Source organism: Glycine soja, chromosome 18 (assembly GCF_004193775.1).
Source record: "Glycine soja cultivar W05 chromosome 18, ASM419377v2, whole genome shotgun sequence".
Lineage (NCBI taxonomy): Eukaryota > Viridiplantae > Streptophyta > Magnoliopsida > Fabales > Fabaceae > Glycine > Glycine soja.
The window spans coordinates 7,737,442-7,757,018 of record NC_041019.1 but is presented as its reverse complement, the minus strand read 5'-3'; the positions used below and the strand labels follow the sequence as shown (position 1 = coordinate 7,757,018).

Below are 19,577 nucleotides of genomic sequence, written 5' to 3'. Positions count from 1 at the left end.
AACATTACCGCACAACATCGCACACATTATTCACACTCATTCAAGTTCACACACTCCATAAAATAACATCAACCACAATTGTTAACTCAATGAAATTCCAAACACAAGCGTTATGCAACAATTATACTAAGACTCAAGCCTATATGCAATGTGGTACCATGTCAGTGAAAAATAACAATGGGGCGCTTAGGAGTAGATGACAAGACACACCACACAATGGGTATACTCGGTCACTCTCACTAAGTAAGATCATAAGGTGACCAGTCAGGGTTACTCTATTTTGCGAGAATGCCCCAACCAAATAGGATTAACATGGGCTTAAAGGAACACTCAAACCGAGTATCTTTACCCCCAAGGCCTAGACTCCGAAGAATCCGTTTGGACCTCACCTTCCTGATTCAAGTCCAACCCCTAAAATATTTTTTTTTTGCACGCAGACACTGTTTATGAGTTATATAATACCCACAACCTCACTCTTATATTTCAAACATATTTAACAAATTGCGCTACAGTTTAACCCTTCAGGATCCTAGCTAGGAATCCAACAATTTCCTTTAACATTGCGCATAAAATTTCTCTCAAGGTAAACACTGGCCGGGTTACTGTATAACTCATAACTCACAAGACAAGTAATATCACTACAAATATCAATCACACACTCATTCACAACCATACTTCATGTCTACAATTTAACATTTCACACTTTAACTAATTAGAAAATATACTCAACAATTAAATAACAATGTATCATAATACTAATAACATACAATATTTAACTTCAAGACTTATAAACAAATAACTGTAAAAATACACGTGAAACATATATATAAATATATTATATTCAAAACAAATATATATATATATATATATATATATATATATATAATGTATCAAGTATATATTAATATAAAATAATCACAATAACATCAAACATATCATTTAGTAAATACAAATTATATATAACAATAAAATATATACTCATATTGATTTATATGAACATGTATACCTATATTCTAAACATATTTCAACTAAGTTACCAACATCAAGAAAATGTCTAATTACAATGTGAATACAACTTTAGTTAATTTCTTTAAATGATTTTAGCCAATTCAATTATCCAACAATCCCTACACATATGAATTTCATGATGAAAAATCACCCACGTGAAATAAAATATAAAGTTTGTAAAAAAAAAGTATCAATATATATGTACGCGTATACACTGCGGTGTGAAAAAAAAATAAAAATAAAAAACAAGATTGAAAGGCCAACATATCTGGTAAAACAAAATCACCACCGCAAAATTTTTATGCTAATTATAAAGAATTCTAATTCCTAAGGTACACACCTAACTCAGGAACACATCAATTCTACAACAAACTCCCAATAGAACACCAATTGGTTCATCAACATACTCAATCCGCGATTAAACATTTAAACATAATTAAACTTCATAAACATCCCAAAATAACCCAAAAATTGATCCTCTAAGGATCCCTACACATGTTCATTCTAATCTCCAAGCGTGAGTAACTCATCCCTTACCTTGATGTAGTCGCTTAAATGTTCTCCGTTAGGAATTGTGGCGTCTCTGGTGCTCTCTAGAGCTCCTCCTCTGGTTGCTCTGTTAGGGTTCTTGTGCGTCAGAAAAGAAGAAAGGAACAAAATGTGTTTTCTGAAAGCTGCTCTAGGTTAACATTTGGCTTATATAATGGGAATTTATAACCTAATTATTTTTTTTACTTATTTATTTATTTATTAATTTCTTATTTACTTATTAAAAGTTTCGGCTATTACAATTCCATCCCCCTTAAAAAAAAGTTTCACCCCTGAAACTTACCGGTATCGAATAAGGTAGGATATGCATCACGCATCTTACCCTCTAGTTCCCAGGTGGCATCCTCGCCCGAAGCACTTCCCCATACTACTTTGACCAAGGGAATCTCTTTTTCCCTTAGCTGCTTAACCATACGATCGTCGATCCTTAGTGGTTGTGTTTCATATGTCAAGTTCTCTTTCACTTGGACATTGTCCAATTCAATCACGTGCGACGAATCATGGACATATTTTCTGAGCTGAGAGATATGGAAGACACTGTGGAGATTTGAGAAAGATGGTGGCAAAGCCACCTGATACGCAACTGGGCTGACACGCTTTAGGATTTCAAAGGGACCAATGAATCTAGGTGTGAGCTTACGGGACTTCAACGCCCTACCAACCCCAGTCCACGGAGTGACTCTCAGAAATACATGATCATCTATAGCAAATTCAAGATCTTTTCTTCTCTTATCATAGTAGCTCTTCTGTCTACTTTGGGCTGCTCTCATCCTTTCTTGGATCAACTTGACCTTTTCAGTGGTCTGCTGAACTACCTCAGGTCCTAAGGCAATGCTCTCACTGGAATCTACCCAACATAAAGGTGTTCTACATCTTCTACCATACAATGCCTCGTAAGGCGCCATACCTATATTGGAGTGAAACTATTGTTGTATGTAAACTCTATCAAGGGTAATAAACTATCCCAATTACCCCTCTGCTCTAACACACAGGCTCTCAAGAGGTCCTCTAAGGATTGGATGGTGCGCTCAGTTTGACCGTCAGTCTGTGGGTGGTAAGCAGAACTCAACCTAAGCTTGGTCCCCAAGGATTTATGAAGACTCTCCCAAAATCTAGAGGTAAATATGGGATCTCTATCAAAGACTATGCTAGAAGGAACATTGTGTAGTCTAACTATCTCACTGACGTACAAGCTAGTCAACCTCTCTAAAGAATATCTGATGTTTATTGGGATGAAGTGAGCAGATTTGGTCAACCTGTCTACAATAACTCAAATGGAATCTAAACCTTTGGGGGTCCTAGGTAACCCCACCACAAAATCCATGGAGATGTTATCCCACTTCCACTCAGGTATCTCTAAAGGTTGCAACTTCCCTGAAGGCTTTTGGTGTTCTATCTTAGCTTTCTGACACACTAGGCATGCAAGGACAAACTCATTAACTTCTTTCTTCATACCCAGCCACCAAAACATTTGCCTAAGGTCCTGGTACATCTTAGTCGCTCCCGGGTGGATACTCAGACTACTTCTATGGCCCTCTTCCAAGATCGCTCTCCTAAGCTTGGGTACACTAGGAACACACACCCTATCTAGAAACCTCAAGACTCCATCATTTCCCACTCTAAAACTACTCTCTCTCCCTACGACTATGGACTTTAACTGGCCTGACAAGAATGGGTCAGACTTCTGACCCTCACGGATCTCACTCAAGAGTTCGCTGGTGACTCTCAACATACCCAACTTAATGCTACTAGAGGTGATCTCACATGCCAAACTCATATCTCTAAACTGCTCTAAGAGGTCCAACTCTCTAACCATCAAAGCAGACATTTGAAGGGATTTCCTACTTAAGGCATCAGCTACTACATTGGCTTTACCTAGGTGATAGCTAAGCTCAAAATAGTAATCCTTAAGGAACTCTAACCATCTCCTCTGCCTCATGTTAAGCTCTTTTTTATCAAACAAATATCTAAGGCTCTTATGGTCACTAAACACCTCAAATTTAGATCCATAAAGGTAATGCCTCCAAAGCTTAAGAGCAAAAACTACGGCCGCTAACTCAAGATCGTGTGTGGGATAATTCCTTTCATGTATTTTAAGTTGTCGAGAAGCATAGGCCACTACCTGTCCCCGTTGCATAAGCATTCCACCCAAACCCATCTTGGACGCATCACAGTACACCACAAAAGGTTCACTCGGGTTAGGTAACACTAAAATTGGTGTAGTGGTCAACCTTTCCTTAAGGGTACGAAAACTACTCTCACATTGGGCATCCCACACAAAAACTTGACCCTTACGAGTAAGCTTAGTCAAAGGTAAGGCTAGCTTAGAAAAACCCATTATGAATCTGCGGTAGTATCCTGCTAAGCCAAGAAAGCTCCTAATCTCAAACACTGACTTAGGACTCTCCCAACTCATCACCGCCTCTACCTTGGAATGATCTACTGCTATCCCTCCCTTAGATATAACGTGCCCTAAGAAGCTCACCTCCTCTAGCCAAAAATCACACTTGGACAACTTAGCATACAGTCCATTGTCTTTGAGAGTTTGCAACACAACTCTCAGATGCTCCTCATGTTCCTCTCTAGTCTTAGAATATACCAAGATATCATCTATGAAGACCACTACAAAACTATCTAGGTAGGGGTGAAAGATCCTATTCATATAATCCATGAACACACTAGGGGCGTTGGTCACACCAAAAGGCATAACCAAGTACTCATAATGACCGTAACGGGTCCTAAAGGCAGTCTTCGGAACATCTTCAGGCTTTACTCTAATCTAGTGGTAACCTGACCTAAGATCTATCTTACTGAACACACAAGCCCCTACTAATTGGTCCATCAGGTCATCTATCCTAGGCAAAGGGTACCTATTCTTAATCGTTACCTTATTCAACTGACAATAATCAACACATAGCCTCATAGTTCCATTTTTCTTCTTAACTAACAACACTGGTGCTCCCCAGGGTGACACACTAGGCCTCACAAACTGTTTCTCTAAGAGTTCCTCTAACTATTTCTTAAGCTCACTCAACTCCACACGGGACATCCTATAAGGTGCTATGGATATGGGTCCAGTACTGGGCACTAGGTCTATAGAGAACTCGACCTCTCTCTCTGGTGGTAATCCTGACACCTCCTCAAACACCTCTGGAAACTCTCTCACCATTGGTATATCACTCACAGGGTTTGTAGTCTCGGCACTCATACTAGCTAAGATCATGTATACTCGTGCATCCTCCCTCAAAGATGCCTCAACTTGGTTAGCAGACAAAAACATATCACCTTCACTCACACCAGACTCAGGAAAGACAACAGATTTCTCAAAACAATTTAATAAGACATGATTGGAAGATAACCAGTCCATACCAAGAATAACATCAATTTGACTCAAAGGTAAAACAACTAAATCAATTTGAAACTGTCTATCAGAAATTAAGACAGGACATTGCAAGCACACATCAGAAGTTAAAACAGACCCACTAGTAGGTGTATTCACAATCAAGTCAAATTTCAAGGAAGACACAGGCAAGGCAAGTTTTTCAACACAGACACGAGAAATAAATGAATAGGTCACACCTGAATCATACAATACAACCAAGGGAACTTGACTTATGAAACACATATCTTGGATGAGTTCATCAGACTGTGCAGCATCAGCACCACTAAGAGCAAACACTCTCCCTGTGGTCCTTGGTCGTCCACTTTGGTTATTCAGACTTCCACTCCTCTTCTCCCTCCTCGGATATGGGCAACTGGTACTGAGGTGGCCCTTACCTTGGCAGTTAAAGCAAGTCACCTCTCTATCTGTGCACTTACGAGCAATATGCCCAAGCCGACCACACTTCCCACACCTGAGTGGTGTAGTAACAATAGCAGGAGCACCACTACCACCACTACCTCTACCCGCAAACTGAGACACCCTGTTAATTGGCTGAGAACTCCCACCAACTGGTTGAAGTCCTCCACTGGTCCTCTGTCCTCCAGAATGGTTTCCATATTTCCCGGAAGGGGCAGAATATGGCTTAGCACGATTGTGAGTCACAGGCTTCTTCTCTTTTCCACGACTAGCATTGGCATTCCTGTAAAAAGCATCCTTCTCCCGCTGATCTTCATCAAAGATTCTACACATGTTGGTCAATTGTGCAAAGTTGTGAATACCGTGATAATTTACCATCATCTTTACTTCTGGTCGAAGGCCATTGACAAATTTCACGCATTTGGACCTCTCCCCAGCTTCCCCCTGATAATGAGGAAAATACCTTACAAGGTTCTCAAACCTCTCCGCATACTCTGCCACCATCATACTTTCCTGTTTCAGCTCGAGAAACTCCATCTCCTTCCTATTCTTCACATCTTCTGGAAAATACTTCTCCAGAAAAGTTTGTCTGAAAGTCTCCCATTGGACAACAACACCACCTGCTCCCTCGAGACGTGGGCGAGTGTTCTCCCACCAATACTCCGCCTCATCTGCTAGCATGTGAGTAGCAAACAACACCTTCTGATGGTCCTGACACTCCATCACCCGGAAGATCTTCTCAATCTCCTTCAGCCAAGCCTCAGCACCCTCAGGATCATAACCCCCTTTGAAAGTAGGTGGGTTGTTCCTCTGAAAGCGATCTAACCCATGGTACATAGTTGCTCCTCCACCGCCTCCCTGATTGGCCATAACTTGTGCCAAGTTGTTCAAGGCACTACTAAAAAAAAAGCTTTTTACCTCGGTAAGAAGTCGTTCTCGCTCATTTCTCGCAGCCATTACTTCCTATGTCACGCAAAAAACAAAACTTTGAAAAAAATATATACCAACACAGTAGAGTACACCTCTAATCAAACAAAACAAACACAACACATCAAAGTACACAAGGAAACACAGAAAGCTCATAACACACATAGCCGAAAGGTCCGACCTGCTCTGATACCACTAAATGTGACACCCTCTACCCGCACAATTATAAATAATTAACTAAATATATCATACAAAATTTATTTAAAAGTTTATAAACACATAATAATAAAAGAAGAAAAAAATGCAAAATTAATTAATAATAATTTTTTTAACACATTTAATTTAAATCAATTCAAAAGGATAAAAGGTTCACATCCACTTAGTGAAAACATAATAGAATTTTTTTTTGAATAAAAGATAAAATTATCCCGACTCAAAACAAGGTCGTCCACTCTAAATAAATAATAATAAAAAACTAAAATAGAAAAATATAATGCAATTATATCATTCAGTAAATCATAACATGCGAAAGTCATAATATGCGAAGTAAAATCATATGCCCCAATGTCACACTTATCAGAGCACATCCCTATCACAGACTAAGTCTCTCCATCTCTAGCATGTGACTCATCATATGAAGGCTCACCTGAAACAAAGTGGAAATCAGCCCAAACACAAACACACACCGGGAGTAAGTTATCACATTCGTATATAATAAAACATTAGAGCATGTGAAACATATAATACTTAAAGCTGAATTTATATAAATAACATTACCGCACAACATGGCACACATTCACCCATTCAAGTTCACACACTCCATAAAATAACATCAACCACAATTGTTAACTCAATGAAATTTCAAACGCAAGCGTTATGCAACAATTATACTAAGACTCAAGCCTATATGCAATGTGGTACCATGTCAGTAAAAAATTACGCTGGGGCACTTAGGAGTACATGACAAGACACACCACACAATGGGTATACTCGGTCACTCTCACTAAGTAAGATCATAAGGTGACCAGTCAGGGTTACTCTATTTTGCGAGAATGCCCCAACCACATGGGATTAACATGGGCTTAAAGGAACACTCAAATCGAGTATCTTTACCCCCAAGGTCTAGACTCCGAAGAATCCGTTTGGACTTCACCTTCCTGATTCAGGTCCAACCCCTAAAATATTTTTTTTTCGCACACAGACACTGTTTATGAGTTATATAATACCAACAACCTCACTCTTATATTTCAAACATATTTAACAAATTGCGTTACAGTTTAACCCTTCAGGATCCTAGCTAGGAATCCTACAATTTCCTTTAACCCTGCGCATAAAAGTTCTCTCAAGGTAAGCACTAGTCAGGTTACTGTATAACTCATAACTCACAAGACAAGTAATATCACTACAAATATCAATCACACTCATTCACAACCATACTTCATGTCTACAGTTTAACATTTCACACTTTAACTAATTAGAAAATATACTCAACAATTAAATAACAATGTATCATAATACTAATAACATACAATATTTAACTTCAAAACTTATAAACAAATAACTGTAAAAATACACGTGAAACATATATATAAATATATTATATTCAATATATATATATATATATATATATATATATATATATATATATAATGTATTAAGTATATATTAATATAAAATAATCACAATAATATCAAGCATATCATTTAGTAAATACAAATTATATATAACAATAAAATATATACTCATATTGATTTATATGAACATGTATACCTATATTCTAAACATATTTCAACTAAGTTACCAACATCAAGAAAATGTCTAATTACAATGTAAATACAGCTTTAATTAATTTCTTTAAATGATTTTAGCCAATTCAATTATCCAACAATCCCTACACATATGAATTTCTTGACGAAAAATCACCCACATGAAATAAAATATAAAGTTTGTAAAAAAAAGTATCAATATATATGTACACGTATACACTGCGGTGTGAAAAAAAAAACAAGATTAAAAGGCCAACATATCTGGTATAAACAAAATCACCACCACACAATTTTTATGCTAATTATAAAGAATTCTAATTCCTAAGGTACACACCTAACACAGAAACACATCAATTCTACAACAAACTCCCAACAGAACACCAATTGGTTCATCAACACACTCAATCCGCGGTTAAACATGAAAACATAATTAAACTTCATAAACATCCCAAAATAACCTAAAAATTGATCCTCTAAGGATCCCTACACATGTTCATTCTAATCCCCAAGCGTGAGTAACTCATCCTTTACCTCGATGTAGTCGCTTAAATGTTCTTCGTTAGCAATTGTGGCGTCTCTGGTGCTCTCTAGAGCTCCTCCTCTGGTTGCTCTGTTAGGGTTCTTGTGCGTCAGAAAAGAAGAAAGGAACATAATGTATTTTCTAAAAGCTGCTATAGGTTAACATTTGGCTTATATAGTGGGAATTTATGACCTAATTATTTTTTTATACTTATTTATTTATTTATTAATTTATTATTTACTTATTAAAAGCTACGGCTGTTACAACACTCAAATGCACCTCGTGGTTCCAATGGCCTTGATTCTATGTGCGACGAGTTCAGGCTTGTTGGCATAGAATAGATTGCAATAGCACGCCACCATCCCCATCAACAAGCTATCAATGCAACACTCTAATACTTTCCGAACCATTCTCTCTCTCTCCCTCACTTGATAATCTATGAATAATGAAAGAATCAAGATCCAGGAAAATCACTATACACTCTTAATCTGATTAGTCATACTATACTCATCATCCTTGCTTGCTTCCCTTGCCTCACCCAATCTACACCAACTTTGGGCCTGGAATCTATGATCCAAGGGATTCTATTTTCAAATCCTTTTTGCTCTTGGCACCTGTTGTTCATTCAAATGAGAGGTGTTTGATGAAATGATTAAGAAAGTTTGTTTATTTTTGGCTTAAATATGTTTTTAGTTCCTGGTATACTTGTTTTTGACATTTGATTCCTAATAAATTTTTCCTTTGAATCAAGTCCTTAATATTTTAAAAGTTTTGTCCGAAGTCTCTATCATTAGTCAAGACAAGATCCTTTAAATGCTTATGTGGCCATTAACCAAACACATTGGCTTGCAATGTGTGGTGCCACATGTACTCATTGCCCAAGTGAGATTTTTTTTGTACGAGCACTCAAGCAACAAGTACACATGACACCACAAGTTACATGTCAACGTATTTGGTTAACGATCATGTAAGCAATTAATGGATCCCAATTAACGGCAAAGCCCTCAAACAAAACTTTTAAAATATTACGCACCCGATTCGAAAGAAAAATTTATTATGGACCAGATGCCAAAAATGAATATATCAAGGACCAAAAACAAATTTAAGCTTTTATTTTTTTACTTATTCCAGCAATTTTTAACTGCTAGAAAATTTAAATTTGATTTTGAAACAAATACCCGCAGTTGTTCATTTGTCACAAATCACGTTATCAAATATTTAAGGGACACGTCATCACTTAACTGAGTTAGGAATCTAAAACAAAACTTTTCAAATATCGAGGAGCAGATGCAAAGGAAAAATTTACTAGGAATCATACACAAAAGTCGAATATATATCAGGAATCAAAAACATATTTAAGCTAAAAATAAAAAACAAGTATATATATAGATTTTTATTTGCTACCCAAATAAACGAAAGGAAACAAATTCTGAGTAATTTGAAATAATAGTTTAAAACTTTATTTTTTTTGTTTCAAGAGTTTTTTTTCAAAAAAAATGAAAACATATATTTAAGATAAAATCATCACAGTTCAAAGTTTGCATAATTTATTTGAGCATGAGTAAGATGTAAAGTGTAGTGAGTCTCGTACAAGTCTCAGATGTGAAGCAGAGTGAGTAAAATCTCTACCATAGTCCAGTAAGGTAGAACACTACATGAAGTGTAATGGTGACCATATATATATATATATATATATATATATATAGACATGTCTGGTTCGAGGTTAATACTAATTCATTTTCAATTTAATTTCCAAAACCAGAATTTGACCTCCTTGTGTATTCTTCAACTAGTTGAGCTAGAGATGAAGACTTGTTCTTAAGCAGTTTCTTTGGTGAATCATATTCCTCAATCAACCCTGCAGGATCAATATGAAGAGAAACCATATTCACATTTATGATGAAAAAAAGAAGAAAAAAATAGCGACAAAGAAAGAAAGAAAATAAGTGATGTTGCATTGGATTTAATTATCTCGGGACTGGGAGAAGTAATCATTTTTTCTTTAAAAGCTTTCTCGGGAAGCTAACTGAAAAATGTGATTATTTATTTAAAATAAGACAAAACTTGCAAGAAGAAAGAGACAAAGTGATGCCTACCTTGATTTAAAAACAAAACCATGTCACTATCAAGGATTGAAGTTATCCTATGAGCAATGGTAATGACTGTGCATTCGGAAAAATGTTGCTTAACTGTTTGCTGAATAATATTATCTGTGGCTGTATCAACTGATGCAGTAGCTTCATCAAGCACCAAGATCTTGCTTTTCTTAAGTAGAACACGGCCGAGGCAGACCAATTGCCTTTGGCCCATACTCCAATTTTCTCCATTCTCTGTAACTGCAAAAACTCAAAATGATAAGTAACACATTCTTACTACATTTAGATATATGATTGTAAAGCATGCTGCATCAGTGTTCAATGTTTTGAGAAGTCACACCTACGGAGTCAAGCTTCCCTTCTTTTTTCCTTACTTCATCTCCAAGTTGGCACATATATAGAGCCTGGAAATCCTCTACAAGAAATTAGTATGTATAACTAGAACTAAAAAGACAAGTTCTTCATAGTGTTAAACAAAACCAAATTACCTCCCAAATCTGTTCATCTGTGTACTCTTCCAGTGGATCCAGGTTGGTTCTTATTGTCCCTTCAAACATTGTTGGATCTTGAGGAATAATGCTCAGTCGGGACCGCAAATCATGAATTCCAATGAAAGAGATGTTAATGCTATCTATCAATATTTGTCCAGCAACAGGTTCAATAAGTCGGAAAAGTGTTTGCACAAGAGTTGATTTTCCACTTCCTGTTCTTCCCACAATACCAGTTTTTGCTCCAGCAGTAAAAGTGCAAGTAAGACCTCGTAAAACAATAGGCAAGTGAGGAGCATATTGAACCTGCATCGCACACTTCCTCATTAAGGGTATATACAATATAAAACAAGGATAAACTTGTAACCAAGAAAAAGTCACTGTAACCTTCAATTCAGAATTTAACAAATGAATAATCTTTGAAATGTACCTGTAAATCCCGGATATGAACTTCTCCAAATGATGGCCAAGAATAATCTGGTTGGTTATCTTTTATTACAAGAGGAGCTTCACTTGGGAGGGATGTGTATTGGAGCATTCTTTCAACAGATATAATTTTGTTCTCCAAATTGCAAGAAAACCAGATTACTTTAGTTTGTACAGCATTTAGATTAAGTCCATATGTCACAGCCAATCCCGCAATTCCTTGAATAATACAAAATTGAAATGAAAAATGAATAAAGTTTTGTGTTTAATGTCATAAGGAATAAAGTATGACTAGTGAGTTTATGTCTTTTGAAGTACTCACCAGGAGCAGTCATTGAACTTGGAAAAGATATCAAGAAAACCAAACAGCAGGCAAATGTGAGAGTAGATAAAATATCCAATCTGAAATTCAGCCATTCGATTGCAGTAGCACTGTATAATTTGGGTTGGGAATATCTGTCTATCATTTTCATATTTATGTCAATAAATCTTGATTCTTGCTCAAAACTTCTTATGGTTGTTGATCCAGAGATAGTTTCCGAAAAATGTTGTATAACTGGAGCTTGGCATGTACCAACTAATCGTGCCAATTCTCTTGCTGATGCAGAATAGTATCGCTGCATTTATTGAATCACTCTGTTAGCACATATAATGGTATTGTTTGCACAATAATATCATTCAAATTAATATTTTTATTTTTACTTCCTCTCAACTTTTGAGAGATGTGATAAATTTAAGTGCATTGTAAAGATCTAATCAATGAGGAAAAAACATTTGGTGACATCTGCTGTTAGTGTTTTCAAATAATATATGTTAGACATTATCCATAAAACTACCTGGTACCATATGCATGCTGCCATGACTGGAATCAATACTATAAACACCTGCCATGCAGCTTGAGACATCACAAAAATATTTCCGAAGAGAGTAACCAGATTGAGGGTAACTGCCCATAATATATCTGCAATGTACATATCCAGTGTGCTTTGGTCTGTTGAAGCCTGCAAGAAAAAGCAAAACTAAGATTTAGACAACAATTACATTCAACATAGTTATTTGGGAAAAAAAATAGAGAAACCAAACTTTCAAAAACAATGCACTAATTTTCTCTTCAAATTAAACAAATGAAGAATTATCAATTTATTATGACATACTCTATTAAGGATTCGACCACTGGGGGTGGCATCAAAAAATGATATTGGTGCTCGAAAAACACTCAAATGCATTTTATTGAAGAGCACAGTGGCTGTTTTGTATCCAGCTATCGCAGCAAGAAATGCTCTGGCAAAGGTGAAAATGGAACTTCCAACTGCCAAAGCAACATAGACAACCATAAGTGTAAAGCTTCTAATATCAGGTTCTGCAGTTGCTGAAACAGGTGTTGCCACAGTCATCCAATAATTGCTTGCAATCTGAAAACTGATGGTGAGTGTCTGTGAAAGTAATATGAAGGGTACAAGAGTACCTCCATAAGCTGTTGTGATGTATTTCCAGTATACTTTAAACCCAACTCTACCCTTTTCTCGTTCTTCTTCTTGAACAAGTTGTCCTTGGGGCTCAACTGTGTCATTTGACTTATCAGTTTGATCATTTGTGTTTTCCACATTTTTCTCAAGTTCAAAATCACTTAATGAATTTGGGTCCTCCTCGGATGTACTTGATATTTTAAATGTTGGCTTTCTCTCTAAGGACTTAATTGAAGACAAAGCTTCTCTGTGTGCACCTACAAGTTCCATTAAATCAGTGCCTGTCTTGAGAATGTCATTGTATTTTCCTGATTGAGTTATGCTTCCTTCTCTCATGACCTATATTTTAAGCAAGATAAAAATACTAAGAGAATAGTAAATTGACGAAATGCTGTTGTTTGAATTCTTGACCATGAAATTCTTGAATCACTTACCAATATTAGATCAGCATCAGGTAAGAATTCTACTTGATGAGTAATGTATATCACAGTTTTTGATTTTAAAAGACCAAGCAAGCACTCCTGAAACAGTGTAGCATAATCAGATAACACTCATATCAGCCTCTCCATCAAATGCATAACAAAACCAGGGTAGTTATATTTGAAGTATATAACTATATCCAACAACAAGAACAACAACAAAGCCCTAGCTGAGTACACAATATGCTGTTTGTATTTATAGAGATCAGTTACATAAAGCTCCAATTAACATAGTAAACAATGATTTAGTTTTAATTTTTATACTCAACTTTGGAGAATTCAAAACTCACTCAGTCAATTTGAAATACATCTAAGTATGCATTGAACTGAACAAACTTGTTTGGAAGTCTCAAATTTCCATCAAAAGAAAAAGACTAGATTGCACTGAAAACAGTACTTTAGAAAAATAGTACCTTAAAGAGATGGGATCCTGTATGGGCATCCACAGCACTGAAGGGATCATCAAACAGATATACATCAGCATCCTGGTATAGAGCACGGGCTATTTGCACTCTTTGCTTCTGTCCACCACTCAAATTGATTCCCTTCTCTCCAATAATAGTCTGATCACCAAATGGTAGAATCTCAAGGTCTTTTGTCAAGGAACATGCTTCTAGCACCTTCTTATACTTTCCCCTGTCCATCTCTTTACCAAATAATATGTTATCTTCTATCTTGCCACCCTGTATCCATGGCGATTGAGAAACATAAGCCTTGGTTCCACATATCTTCAGCGTTCCCGATATCTTTGGTACTTCCCCTATTATACAAGAAAGTAAGCTAGACTTGCCTGACCCAACAGTACCACATACAGCAACCCTCATACCATGAAAAATTGTGAGATTTATGTTTTTCAGTGTTGTATTAGGGGAAGATAAATCCCAAGAGAAATATCCATCTACTAATTCAATAGCCTTATCAGAACTACCCCATGGAAGCTTTTCTACTACATCAGTCTGCAACTCTTCTAGACGAAGAAATGATGCAATCCTTTCAAGGGAAACTTTAGTTTGTGCAATCATTGAAATTGTGTCAGGAAGACCGTAAATGGGCATTTGAAGAATTCTGAATGTTGCAAGTGCAGATAAGACCTTCCCAGATTCAAGTGGGATTCCAATAAGAGCACAAGCACCAAATGTAACCACAGCAATAAAAGTTGGGGCGTTATGGAAGAGAAATTTAATAATTGCTGTACTAGCTAGAAATTTCTTTAGCCATATCTCCTCAGTCTTCCTAAGCTGAATAATCTTTGACAAGAACTTCATCTCCCACGCTTGCAGTTTTAGAATCCTGATATTCTTCAGAATCTCAGACGTAGCCTTCATTCTTTTATCTTTGAACTCCATTACCTTGCCTTGGAACTTTTCTTGCAATGATGACACGGGAAAGTTTAGCAACATCACAATTACAGTGGCAGCAAGAGCAGCTATTGAAGCAACCCCTACACTTCTATATAGAATTAACAAAGCCAAAGCAACTTGCAAAACACACATCCATGGATCATGCATGTACCAACAAAATTCACCAATCCTTTCTGCATCAACAGTCATTAAGTTGATGATTTCCCCAGTGCTGCGAACCTCCTTTGATTGACATGAAAGAGTCAAACCTTTAGCATAGATCATTGCGACCAACTTTGATTGCATCCTAACCCCAACTTGCTGGAACCTAAACATCCAGTGCCTCTGTGAAAGACATTCCACAAGCTTTGCAGCAACAAATGCCATAGCCAAAACATAGCCTTCATTTTTAAACTTTTGTTCCCCATTGAGGTATTGAACAAAGATTTCAATAAGAAAGGGTCCAACATAAGAAGCACACGTGTACAGTAATGCAAATAAACCTGACAAAAGAATTCCTTGCCATGTTGACAAGAATAACACCTTCACGAGTTTAAGAGTGGTCACATTCCTAACACTACCGCACTCTGACTCTAGTTTGTTTCTAAAAGTTGGAAAAACCCCATAGGCACTGTCATCAGTAGCAAGAAGTGGGAGGTCCTCATGCTCTAATGTCTTCTCATTGCCTAGGGTTATTATTGGACTGATCCATGAGAAAGTAAGAATGCTGAAAACTCCAGCAATTGAATAGTTATTTCCTTTAGTCTTACTGGGATCAGAATTGTTCTGTACTTTAGAGTCACCATTCAAAAGGGGCTCTTCAAGAGAAGCAAGCTTAGCCATATTTTTAGGAGAACATCCAACATAACACAGAATTAAACCCGAAATAGAGGAACCTATGTCAGAAACAAGGTTTGTAATTGGCAAAAAAACATTCTTTCCATAGACTACAAAGTCAATAACAAGGCAAGAACAAGAAACAAATGCTTAGGGCCAGCACCAAATTCTCAACAAACATGGGAAACTCGGGTCCTGTGCCTCAGAGTTCCTAGAATGTAAATAAGCACAAATAGCACCCCAAACAACTGTTTTTAGAGCCAAATCAGAAACTGTGATATGCTCCTGTAAGCCATCATGTTTAGACAAGTAAAAGTAACTTAGTAAGCCCAACACAAGGTTGAACACAGAAATAACTAAGCTACAAACCAGGCTATGCTTTTAGTACAAGAAAGCAGAATTATGGAATCTAATTTTTTCACTCTTTTATCTATGGTTCACTTGCACTTTAATTTCTTCAATAGCGATTACACAAGCAAGCACAATTAACAAAGACTAGGTGGAACGAAGCAGATACCCCTCGTGAGAAAATGGATTGGAGGAGAAAATCAGTTCCATAGTGCATCGTGGAAGAAGAGTAAGAACATGGTATCATATACCTTACTTTAAACGAAACAAAACCAAGCAAGAAGCTTCACTTGGGGTCCATTTTTCTCGATGATGAGCAATGGTTGACTTGTTGACTTTGCTGCAAAGTGAGAGTTCTTTTAACAAGAAGTGGCTAGCGAGTGAGCCGGTGTGAGAGAGTGATAGATAAGTAGGAGATAGCGTGTTCAACGTAGACATGCAATCATGGTGAATTCCACTTTCAATCAAATAGATTAAATATATGAAAAATATGATGAAAACAAAGGTGTATGGATTAAGAGAAAAAAAGAAAGAGATAAAAAAAAAAAAAAAAAAAGTGAGAAATAGAATGGAAATTTAACTGAATTTTTTTTTCTTCATCTTTTGTTTTTCCTCTTTCAAATCAACTCACTTTTTTTTGTTTCTATCTAATTTTTTTTCTCTTTATTTTTTTTCTCGTTCAAACTATTAACACGTTATTATTTAAATAGTATTGAGTTTGATTCTTTTAAGTAAGATTTCACTTTCAAATCTTATGAATGAAAAATATGATTGGAATGAAAGAATTTCACTATAAAAATGATGAATCAAATTTTTATATAAAAATTACTTATCTGTAAAATTCATGAATACCTGAACCACGAATTTGGTAGAAAAAAAATGTTAAAGAGATAGAAATAAAAAAGAAAAATTTAATACATGTATGATATATAATATATGATATGATGTGATAAGAAAAAAATATAAAATTATTAAATATATAAATTTTAACGGTATGTTTGTAACGTATGAGTGTGCAAAACTTATTACTCTTCAAAAAATTAATTGAGACTCTGTCCCAATATACACCCGAGAAGAAAATAATATCGATACAATAAATAATAATATATCACAAGAATTTTTTTTATAAAAGATTAAAGATGTTTTTGAATCTATAAACTTTTATCGTTGAGAGAAATGTTTTATGAACCGATGTAAAGATTTTTTTTATACATTTATCTAATAAAAAATTATATTATATAATAAATTTATTGATTTTTATAAAATAAAAAAATACTTAAAGGTTATTCATATGTTGCGTTTAATCACCCTATCTGGATCCTCTCCTGAATTATGCCTCTCCATTCTCTCTCCAGCATTGTTGTAGATCCTTCGATCAATCATGCGATTAAGAAAAACTTGTCTATTATGCTCATCCCAAAAGCAAATGATATATAATAATAAAATGAGATTACATATGATAAATAATTTTATCTCTTAATCATAAAGTCATGAATTCAATCTTTAATTTATTTAACAGAGATCAACCTCTTAAATAGACTCATAATTTAATATTCAATTGAATTACTTTTAAAATGTATATTAAAATTAAAACATAATTTAATTGATTTGTTTACTTTACTTTAATATCTTTTTCTCTTACTTTTTCTTTGTTCAACTGGATTAATTTAATTTTTAACATTACATTTTCGATTATGTAAAAAAAAAAAAACAAAAACAAAAACAAAATTGATCCAAGGTCTACATGAGTGCTGGACAGCTGGAGTGAGGATGGGGAGGATCCGCATCTAGCTAGCGCCGTTCCGTTTAAGGCAAGATTTTCTTTCATTAGTGGCGGCTTATGAACGTCCTTTTCGTGCAGAGACAACATTGGAGTTATGACATTGACATTTATATATCAAATTTTTATAATAAAGCACCCGTTGGAAAGATAACAGAGAATTATTCAATCAACATTAGGGTGAAAATAAGGTAAGTTAAGTCAAACTTTACTAAGTTTGAACTCAGCTTGAGTTGAATACGGACTTGAATTTGGCTCATTATCTGTTATAGGTTTTTTTTTAAGGCTCGGCTCGACTTATATAAAAGTCTGGCTTAGCCCACAAGTCTATTTAGAAGTCTGCTTAAATTTATCTTTGATTAATTAATTATTTTAAAACTTAGTAAAATACTAACTAAAAAAAGAAATTTATAAAATTTCGTATAAGTAATGTACAAATCCAAAAATAATTGATAAACAAAATCATATTGAATTCAAGTCATTAAAACACAAAGTATATCAAAAGAAAATAAAAAGAGCATAATATTAAAAAATGTATGGATTAGTGATGATTTGCAGAAAATGAATTTTATTTTACGTTAACAGTGTGCATGAACAATAATAAAAACTAGAATTCTAAAATTCTAGAATTATTCTCTTCTCCGAAAAAAACTCCCTAAACTAAAACCTTGGTACTATTATATAGATCCTCAGCCTCAAAGTTTACAAATCTATTTTAAGTCCAAACCCATAAATGAAATAAAATAAAATCTAGATAATATAAGAAGATAAGATGGGATGAAATAAAATCTAGATATAATAAAATTTGAATAAAATAAAATCTAGATAGAATAAAATCTGGATAAGATAAGATTTGATAAAATAAAATTATTATTATTATTATTATTATTAGTTAAACAAGCCGGTTTGTCAAGCTTAACAAGCTTTTTTTATGGTTTGAGCTGGGCCTTTTTATCTAAAAAGACTTCTTATAGAGCTTGAGCTTGACCTTTATAGGTGAAGACCCTCGACAAGCGAATAATATATTTCTCAGTTTTCATATATACACGTGAGAAAAATAATTATACACGCTTTAATATGAGAGAAATTTACAATAAATTATAATCAAATGATATTTTAAATTATTTTAAATAATTAATGTAAGAATATATATATATATATATATATATATATATATATATATATATTATTGATTTACATATTGAACTTATTCTGAATTGATTTTGTTAGACCTAAAATTAATAACCAAGATAATTTTTAAATGCAACTCTCAATTGTTTTATTCTTTATTACATTTTGGTATTTTTTTGCTAAGTAATTTTTTATTCGTAAACTATTTTTTGAAACATAATTTTGTCAATAAGTATTTCAAAAATTAATTTCTAGAAGGCTAGAATTTGCAATATGACAAGGCATAGTGTTCATTGTATGATACAATGTCTCGATCGACGTGAATATACTCAACACAGTTTGCAAAAATTGATATCGTGATAGAGTTTAAACTTTTGACGTCGATCATAATGGTTCAATTTTAATTATTGGTAATAAATGAGAGTCTTAAGATTGGATTTTTGCCCTATATATCTTTATGAATAGTTTGATTTATAATTTTTTAATGTGGCTCCTAATCATATTTTTTTAAATCACATGTATCATTTATTAAAATTCATCCTATTTGAAATAGAATAGAATTATTATGAGCAGTAAAGTAATTCCTTTAATTCCTTCTCTTGGGATAACTTCTCACG

At 34.8% G+C, this 19,577-nt stretch overlaps 1 protein-coding gene and 2 pseudogenes across 2 annotated transcripts; all 3 read right to left on the bottom strand.

Annotated features, from left to right (window-relative positions):
- Positions 1-1,823: 1,823 nt before the first annotated feature.
- On the bottom strand, positions 1,824-2,462 carry LOC114396851. The gene has a single exon (XM_028359038.1). The coding sequence runs from the start codon at positions 2,460-2,462 to the stop codon at positions 1,824-1,826; it is 639 nt and encodes a 212-aa protein (XP_028214839.1).
- Positions 2,463-2,464: 2 nt separating this feature from the next.
- On the bottom strand, positions 2,465-6,313 carry LOC114396850 (annotated as a pseudogene).
- A 3,780-nt stretch (positions 6,314-10,093) lies between these two features.
- Positions 10,094-16,480, bottom strand: LOC114397726 (annotated as a pseudogene). The gene is made up of 9 exons (XR_003663385.1): positions 13,938-16,480; positions 13,480-13,566; positions 12,734-13,384; positions 12,416-12,580; positions 11,584-12,196; positions 11,154-11,459; positions 11,006-11,069; positions 10,666-10,905; positions 10,094-10,427 (listed from the first exon to the last, which is right to left on the bottom strand). The product of XR_003663385.1 is annotated as an ABC transporter C family member 3-like (transcript).
- Between the last annotated feature and the right edge of the window lie 3,097 nt (positions 16,481-19,577).